We start from the raw sequence: 9,459 nt of genomic DNA, 5'->3' as shown, positions 1-9,459 counted from the left end.
AACCAAAGTGGTAGTGCTCTTACAGTAGTCAAATTTATTCAACAATACTATTATGTTAATGAAATAGAAATCCAAACTTGGATGGCAATCCAAAGAAAGCCAATTAGGCAAGGCAAGTTTATTTATAGAATTTTTACAAAGTGCTTTTCAGATACAAAAAATTACAAGAAGGCAGATACAATCATTGCATAAAACATAAAATAATCATTGAATAAATTAAAGATAAAATACTTTCAGTTTTCATATGCACACCTAAATTGAGCTGTTTTCAGCCTGGATTTAAACGTTGTCAGAGTTGAGGCCTGTCTCACATCTTCTGAAATACTGTTCCAGACTTTAGCTGCATTAAACTGGAATGCAGCCTCACCATGTTTAGTCCTGATTCTGGGTACCACCAGGAGACCACTCCCCAAAGTTCTCAGAGCCCGAGGAGGTTCATATGGCTCTAGCATGTCAGAGATGTACTTTGGTGCTAGACCATGAAGAGACTTGTTCACAAGCAGAGCTGTTTTAAAGTCTATTCTCTGAGTGACAAGAAACCAGTGCAGAGACCTGAGCACTGGACTAATATGGTCATATTTCCTGGTTCTAGTCAGTACTTGAGCAGCAGCATTCTGGATTTACTGCAGCTGTCTTACAGTCCGTTTAGAGAGTCCAGTGAGCAGACCGTTACAGTTGTCTAACCGGTTGGAGACAAATGCATTGATTAGTCTCTCCAAGTATGGTTTAGACACTATTTGATTTTGAAAATATTTTTTAGAAGATAAAAAGCTGCAGATGTTATTGATTTAATGTGGCTGTTCAGGTCTGAGTATAAAATTACCCCAAGATTTCTAACCTGATTATTAGGTTTTAGAGAGAGCGTCTTGAGGTGACTGATAACTCCTTGTCTTTGTTTCTGTGGGCCACAGACAGTGACTTCAGTTTTATCTGAGTTTAACTGGAGTAAATTTCTTTGCATCCACACACTGATCTTTTCAATGCAGTGACAGTGTATCTATATATACCCATGTTCACCTGCCGTCAGTGACACGTAGATCTGAGTGTCATCAGCCTAGTTGTGGTAGGACATATTATAGCTGCGTATTAGCTGGTGTAATGGAAGCATGTGTAGATTAAACAATAGGGGTCCCAGGATTGACCCCTGGGGAACCCCACAGGCCATAGCCATTGGGTCTGAGAAACAGTTGCCAATTTCAATACGTCCTGTCTTCGAGATAGGACTTAAACCAGTTTAGAACAGTACCAGAGATTCCCACCCAGTTTTCTAACTTCTGTAAGATTGCATAGTCAACTGTGTCAAAGGTAGCACTCAGGTCCAGCAGAACTAAGACTAAGACTTTGTCTATGTCTGTGTTCTGGCGGATATCTCGGTGCTGTGGTGGGGCCTAAAGCCTGATTGGAAAGTATCAAAAACACTATTAGACAGGAGAAAGTCAGTAAGTTGTTAGAATACAGGTTTTTCCAGGACTTTGCCTAAGAATGGTAGGTTTGATATGGGCCCATAGTTGCTCAGTACTGTGGCATCAAGATTGCTCTTCTTTAGAAGAGACTTGATGAAAGAAGTTTTTAAGGCCTTTGGAAATGCTCCAGTCTGAAGTGAGATGTTGACTAGTTGAGCAAGTTTTGGTAACAAACTGATCAGCACAGACTTTAGAAATCTAGTGGGTAACTCATCAAGTCAGCATGTTGATGGACTCAGAGCAGATATTTGTTTTGTGGAGGTTATCACATTTTTTATTCTCTGAACTTTGTTATTAAAGAATATTGCAAACTCATTACACTTAGATGTAGATATTAGGTCTAAGGGAAGTGAAACTAGTGGGTTTGTTTATCTGTTTACTGTAGCAAACAGGACATGAGAGTTGTTACTGCAGTTTGTGATGATTTTTGGAAAATAACTCTCCCTCATTCTATGGTTGAGCACACATAATTTTACTTCAATTAATAACTGCATCCAGGAGCATGTATAAGGTCAATTCAAAGAATAACTAAATAATGGGGCCACTGAGGAGTGTCTGAGAGTCAGAACAGTGTTTTTCATTTTAGCAATTCCTAGCCATTTTGTTACTTTTCTTGGTCAAGTCGATCCCCAATTTTTTGTAACAGAATTATGAAATGGAAGATGTTTACATTAATTTTCCTGTGCTGATGGGCCTGTTTCAGTCCAGGATTATTTTGTTGCAGCAGAGAAATTTACATATTTACATTTATTATCAACAGAAGCTTCATAGCAATACTAACAGGCTCAGGCTGATTAATTTGTTTTGAATTTTTTTCTAAAAATGAATATTTTAAAATTTCTGGTCATTTCTACAGGGTTTCATATCAAATAATTTAAACTCTGACATATGGGATTTAACATACATGTCCTGTCCTATCTACGGGAGAAGCAGTGTTCTGCTGTCCCAGTGGTGTTGGTTTTTAAAGAGCCCTCTATGATGATGCTCTTCGAAGACAGCTGACCTATAGGCTTCAGCGTACGATAAACTGCATCAAATGGACTTCATGACAGGATAGAAAATAATGAAAAACACTGTTCCCTTTTCAGACCATTTTTTCCTCACTTTCTTGAAAGAATTCAAAAAAAAAAATCAGTTCAGTGTTCATTTTATTGGGTTCCAAAAATCACAAGAAAAAGGAATCAATGGTGGCTATTATGTAAAAACATGGGGAAAAAAAAAACACCTCACAAGCAACCCCTTTATTGTTGGCAGTGAAAATGCAGTGTCAAGTCAAAGTGTTGACAAATTGTTTTCACAGATCAGTGAGTACTCCTTTTCGACAGCTGTAAATGTTTTTTTCTAACTATACATCCAAGAATATCCATATATTAAATTTTTTTATCTCAGCAGACAGATGTTTGCTTAGTTTTCCTTAAAAATACCTGACTGTTTAACCAAGTTTTTAGAGCATATGAATGTCTGTCACTGATGAGTACTGACATCATTTCTTATGAGCAGACACAGATGACCAAATATACAATCCACTGTTTTTAGAGAAAAGCCATTTCTTTGCATGGGTGTTCAATCCTGTTATTCTGACATCTCAGTTTACAGTCATGCAATGAACTCATCACAAGTCATTTTTGGTCTTCATCATTCTCTACTTCACTTGACTTCCAAAAGTGTTCTGACAGAAAATCTGAACTGATTCCAATACATTTGACCAAAAGAAAGAACAACAAACATTAAATGTACCTTATGCGTTGGTTCGCATGGAGAGGCTACAAATCACTAGTAAATATATCAAATGAAGAATCCGGAGAAAAAAAAAATGTGTCTGCGCTGATTTAATCAAAGGTAATCATTGGGGGGTTTTGTGGCAAGAAATTGAGATACATCATTTAGGATTGGGCTTGTCACAGTTTGTTCCGGCGCTGAGTGTTAGAGTGGAGAAGTGAAGTGAGCCCACCCTGACTGACAGTGGCAAGTTTTGGCTGTAAGGTTTTCTCATCTAAAAATTTTGTCAGAAAAAAACTAAACAAAAAACATCTCATCTCATGTGAGATGTGCCTGCAACACATAAAATGCATCACTAATAATTTAAATTATGCAGGTTAATGGAAACTGACCTTTTGTGTCTTGTTTAATGTTAATAATGTTGCCACAGTGAAAACGACTACAGTTTGCAGCAGCCATACTACCAATGTTTCCCTGGGTTTAATGGCTGACACAAGCCACGGCAGTGTGGGTGATATTGACTGTTCCACTATTTGGTATGATCAGACTGTCAGAGGACCTGACACGTGTTGTTTGAAGACTGTGACTTAAAATGGTTTTAAGCATTTTAATAACTGGCTGATACGGTTGGCAGTCTGAAAAGATTCCTTCTCACCCTTCTCACCCCTCTTACCCTAACCCTAACCCACAATCACCACATGAAATGATATCTGATATGAACACTTATGTCTCCAAAAGATGAAAACCATCATCTTATGGTTCAGATTTATTCCTAAATATCACAGGCTGGTGTCTGCCGTCTTCATCTTTCGAGTTTTGGAGTTGGGGAGTGTTGCAGTGTCATACTGGGCATCCTTGCAAAAGAACACAGCAGGATTTTTACAGGCCCACATTGCTACCTCTCCTCCTCCTTTTCCAGGACTTGAACTTGACAGTCGACTGTTACTGTTCGCCCCTATGCGGCTCACATAGCGGTCCCTTATCCTCTCCACTTGATTAACCTGAATCCCTTGGTTCTGGGTTTGGCTAGAGAGATATACAGCAATATTTCGGGTCCGATAGCCCTCCTCTCTGCTCCGCCCAAATAACAAGGATATATTTGGGTTTCTCAGGGCATAGATCAAAGGATTGATAGCACCATTTGCCCAGGCAAGCCAGATGGCAACTGTGTCCATTGCAGGGTTGAATGTGTAGCTTCCCAATGCTGTGACCAACCCCATTAAGCAATAAGGCCCCCAACAGAAAATTATGAAAACTATCATAATCAAAACTGTGGTGGCCGTTCGCATTTCAGTGTAGAAACGCAGCAAGTATGCGTATGTGGTCACAGGCCGCACTCGGATTTCTGAGAGCCGCACTGTCTTACAGATGTTGTAATGACAAAAACACATGAGGGAGAAGGGCAGTATATAACAAAAAACAATAAGGCATATACTGTAGGCTGTCCCCATACGTGATGTACCAGAGTGGAACACATACATACAGTGGTAGAAACCTTGCTTATGAATTTCTGTTGGCACCTGGATTAACAGATACCAAGGTAAAGAAAAGATTACTGCAGTCAGCCACACAGCTACCAACAACTGAGTTGCTTTCTGGCGCCCAATTTTTGCCCGTGGCTGCCTGACGATGGCATAGTACCTGTCAAAGGAGATTAGAGTCATAGTCAGGGTAGAGATGATACCAAAGCAGGTATTGAAAAAGCCATTAGCCACACAGAAATGATCTCCAAACATCCAGATGCCATCCTTGCTGAAGAGCATCACAAAGGAAAAGGGCAGACAAAGAACAGCTGTGAGAAAGTCAGACAGTGAGAGAGACATGATGAAGGCATTGGTCACTGTTCGCAGCTGCCTGTGCTTGATGATGACAATGACGACTGCCGAGTTACCAAGACTGGAAAGGAGAAAAATGGAAAGGAGAACCAAAGCCTTAGCTGCCACAGTGATTCCTTGAAGAAGAGAGTTATTCTCAGCGGCACTCAGGACTGACAGTGTCGATGCCTGATGGGTTTCACTAAGCTCACTCCATCTTTGGTCTCTGAACACCAATAGTTTTCCAGTGGTTTCCACTGTTGCCTCTGCGGTGGTAGTCATTAGGCTGGTCACAATAGAAACAACCCTTTAGAAACACAGAGAAAAAGAAAATAATTTTTTGGTTGGCGTGTGGAAACAACACTTTCTCATAACTACTGAGTAGCCTTTCATAAGAAACAGCAATAACCTCCTCTGGCCTTTCATCCACCAAAAAGCAAAATATCAGGAGAAAAAAAAAGAGAAAAGGAGAAAAAAAAATTGTAAACAGTGGCAATGTAACTTTTCAGTCAGCTTTATCTAGTTTCAAAATGACACAATGCACTCTAAAACTAACTTAACAAAATAAGTAAAACATAGAATAAGACCCTTTTTTGAGGTTGATAAAATAATGTCCAAACAAAATTCTCAGTTGTGTATCGGCACCATATTTATGCAGCGCGACTGCATCTGTGACAGCTTTCCAATGGGCTCCCTTCTTATCATGTGGGATACAGTTTGTGAATGTTTCCACGGTTAGCACGGTTGCTTTTTTGTGGCGTGGCTTGGGCTGCCGCGGTCTTGTTGCTGTTGTAGGGCGCAACTCCTTTCCTATTCGGCAGCATGCCTTTGTTTAAGGTGCTGCAGTAAATTACAGACTAAGCAGCGTAAGCAGCCTTTAAACAGATTTTACAGTGAGGAGCTATTTGTTCTGTGTCTGACACCACCAAGCCAAACCAATTCCAAATAACCAAAGATACATTTCCTTTCTTCAGCGTTAGTTCTGCACCGCTCACAGCCATGTTGATTGTTTATCTAAGACGGGGGGGAGGGAGCGTGCACTCACCACTCTCTGAGCTACAGGACGCAGCAGGCAGGTGTTGGTGGCAGATGTTGATGAGAAAATCGATTTTCATTAAAACAAATCGACATTAAGTGCAAATGTGAATTAATCGATAAAATTGATTTATCACTCAGCTCTTAACAGTAGATATTTTAATTAGGTAGGACATAATTTGTGAGTTATGGATAGAAAAATTTCACAGTTCACAGTCACCTTGAACTTGGATCACCAATTTATATTGACAATGATTAGCAGCCAAGGACCTGTGCAATAGTCAGGCTGCGTAATCAAAGTCTGGACCTTTCACACTTGTCAGATAGACAAATGATCTAGAGAAAGGAAATGTACTCACCAACACTGATTTAAACAAAGATGTGAGGATAATATGAAATAAATAAACTATTTGGCTAAAAAATGGTGTGAAAATTAGGTATGTTTGTTGTTCAGTATAAATATGAAGCTCTGTCTATTAAGGGCAGACAGCCAGACTGTCTATCAGACAATGTCACTGGAGTTACTATATAATAGGGGTGGGAATCTTTTACTATCTCACAATTCGATTTGATTAAAAATCGACTGTTCATTCAAAACAATTTGATTCACAATGATTTCTGCTTCAATCGGTAGGTGTGCAAAGGATCTTCATGATCTACTCCAGTCTGCTTTGCAAAACAGAATGACAAATTGAGACATTAAAGTGTCTGTATGTCATTACTTAAAACACTGTCTCTGGGTTTTGCACGAAATGCTAAAAATGTAATTCTCAAAAATTAAAAACCGAAAAAAGAAAAAACACAACAAAAAAAACCTAACATGGGAAAAAATAAAACGGATTTTATAGGGCTCTAGGGAAAAACCAAAATGAGTCCACATCTTTGCCTTCAACGAGGACGGGGCCAGTTGAATCTCTCTTTCGTCCATTATTTTAGATTCCTCCTTTGTATTATTGTTTTTACATCGGTTTTGGGATCGATTCTGAATCGTAATAAATGATTTTTGGCACAGCCTTATGATACAACTTACTGTCTTTCTAGAGTTTATCAACTATTCAAAGCATAATCACAATAGGACTAGGTTTTTTTACTAACCTAATTGCAAGAGTTGCAATAATTTTGAGAAAGCTAAAAAATTTTTTTATGTTTCACATGAACAAGGTTTGCAAAGCTAACCTCTTTTTATCATCTGTAGAATTTAACAAGAAGGTTACCCCAGACTACAGATCATATCATAATGTTTTTAATTATTGCACTTGACTGCCCTAATACCTTGCAATACAAATTCAACTTGATAAACATTATATGAGACAGAATTTTGGTATCTTCCTGTGAATTTTCTTTCTGGCATCTGATTTGGCAATTTAATCATCTGAAACTAACCCACACTTTAGCAGTATTTGGACCTCAGCAGCAGTTGCCATGGAGATTAAATTTAGCTGATCCAATATCCTACAAGTGATAACCTAGAATTAAACCTGAACTTGCCCCCCCTAATCTAAAGGGATTTGTGGAACAAGCCTCAGACCTGACTGGTTCAAAATGAAATTCTTAACTGTTCAGAGGAGGTGATACAGTTACACAATAAAATGAGGGGAAAAAAGAATTAAGGATTTACCAAGAGAATGATGGCAGACAGAAGCATCTGAAGGAAATCATCAATAAAATTTTGATAGACATGGGTCTTAATATGAACGGTATAACAAGAGAAAAGGTCTCAAATAAATTTTGCAGAAATAGAAAATAAAATGTGCAAAATACAGGTTGTCTCCTGGTCTTCCATTAGATATTCATACTGACAGGTGAATCAAAGTTAAAAAGATGAATTACCTTGGCACAACAGGTGAGGCAGTGGCCAACTGGTTGGTGAGGACTGGCTGAGATTTTTCAGTTGTGGAGTTGATGGCACCACTGCCCCACAGGGCTGTGCTAACAGATGAGTCCATCGATGACGCACAAAAACAATCCAGCAAAACTCAGCCGTGTACATTTAATGTTTTCTCCATCTTAAAATCCATCAACAGAGAAAATTAAAAGGTAGAGTAATGAGATCTGTATAGTATAGAATATAATGTGATTTGCACCACTAAAGAGAGTCAGTGTGTTTGGGCTATATTCAAAATGCAATATCTCAATACAGTCAAAATTTACAATATTATTGTGGAGGAGGGATATACATTTATGTTTTTTTAGTTTAATCTGTTAGAGACACATACTAGAAATTTTATTTTAATTTATACACTATACATTTGCAGGAAGATTTTATGGAAAATACTTCATATGGCAGGAAATACCCTGTTTGCTATTCGTGAATATCAGCTCACAAATCACATGCAATCTCATATGCAAACAGTGTTTTGTGGCTATAACAGTGAGTATTCCTGTGTGGGAACAGTGTTGATTCTGTGGCACTTTTCCAATAACGTTAATCTTGAAGAGGTCATTGTCTGACATCATGACTGACCCACAGGTCTTCAAATTATGTCAGAAGATATTTTAGCCTTAAATTTCATCTGAATACTTGTGGAAGAATAAATTGAATTCGTTTTTATGCATTTTAGGTCAGTGATTTTGTGGCTACATAACTGTATCTGTTTTATGAGCACTGTAGTTAGGCCTACACGTTATTTAAAATACTAACAATAAAGTCACTGATTTTTTGCTCGTCAGTAAGTTACAATTCACCTGGAAGTCAGGTATTGACTTACCTTGTTTGAAATTTAATCACGGGGGTCGTAACCACATTTTTACGACCGTTCTTCGTAAGAACCACACAGTTCATTTATTCTTTCTTCGGACTTTGTTGCAGTCACTTCTTCTCCACACAAACGAACCTTTTCCCAAATCAATCGTTTCCAAATGGTCAGCTTTGCTCAGAGACCAATGAACCGTTTGCTCCCATTGACTACAGGCTCCATATCCAGGAGAGGAACGACACGTTCGGATCAAAGCACCATACACTGGTTGTCCAGGTTTCGGCTTCTGAAATCCTTAATACGCGGAAAAATAAAGTCGACCCATTTCCTCATGTCCGCCTTGGATCAGCGCTACTGGGTGGAGAAAAACATCTAGACAGTGAGCTCCCGCCCTGCCGATCTGAGAGAAAAAGCTCGCCTTGAGCCTGCTTCACTGTGTGTACCAGTAATCGAAGTCTCAGGTGAGGCAGAGCGTGGGCTGCTCTGTCTTCCTTTAAGGCTGCAGGCCGAGGACCCTCTTCACCCTCTGAAACCACGCCTTTCCGATGAACATGCTCACACTTTTGTATGACGTTTAATCCAGTTACCATGGTAACTGTGGAAAGATTGTACATACATGTCTTTAAAAAATCATATCATGACCAGTCTGCAAAATACACTAATCTAAACTGACTAAATTGTCCCACGTCACTGAATGTACACATACACCACATCCAGAGGGATGTGCCCAGT

At 39.0% G+C, this 9,459-nt stretch overlaps 1 protein-coding gene across 1 annotated transcript; it reads right to left on the bottom strand.

Annotated features, from left to right (window-relative positions):
* Window positions 1-2,700: 2,700 nt before the first annotated feature.
* gpr135 (G protein-coupled receptor 135) lies at window positions 2,701-9,204 on the bottom strand. The gene is made up of 3 exons (XM_029494129.1): window positions 8,740-9,204; window positions 7,862-8,037; window positions 2,701-5,303 (listed from the first exon to the last, which is right to left on the bottom strand). Exons 2-3 carry the CDS (start codon window positions 7,975-7,977, stop codon window positions 3,962-3,964), a joined length of 1,458 nt encoding a protein of 485 aa, XP_029349989.1. The 5' UTR covers window positions 7,978-8,037; window positions 8,740-9,204; the 3' UTR covers window positions 2,701-3,961.
* Window positions 9,205-9,459: the final 255 nt, after the last annotated feature.

Source organism: Echeneis naucrates, chromosome 22 (assembly GCF_900963305.1).
Source record: "Echeneis naucrates chromosome 22, fEcheNa1.1, whole genome shotgun sequence".
Classification (NCBI taxonomy): Eukaryota; Metazoa; Chordata; class Actinopteri; order Carangiformes; family Echeneidae; genus Echeneis; species Echeneis naucrates.
This window is presented reverse-complemented; position numbering and strand designations above follow the sequence as displayed.

What these genes read in the sequence shown, in the direction of transcription:
- gpr135 (XM_029494129.1), bottom strand. Translation starts at nt 7,977, where the DNA reads ATGGACTCATCTGTTAGCACAGCCCTGTGGGGCAGTGGTGCCATCAAC. An exon ending in GCCTCACCTGTTGTGCCAAG is followed by an intron (nt 5,304 to 7,861) that starts GTAATTCATCTT and finishes GTGTTTCTAAAG; the next exon opens with GGTTGTTTCTATTGTGACCA.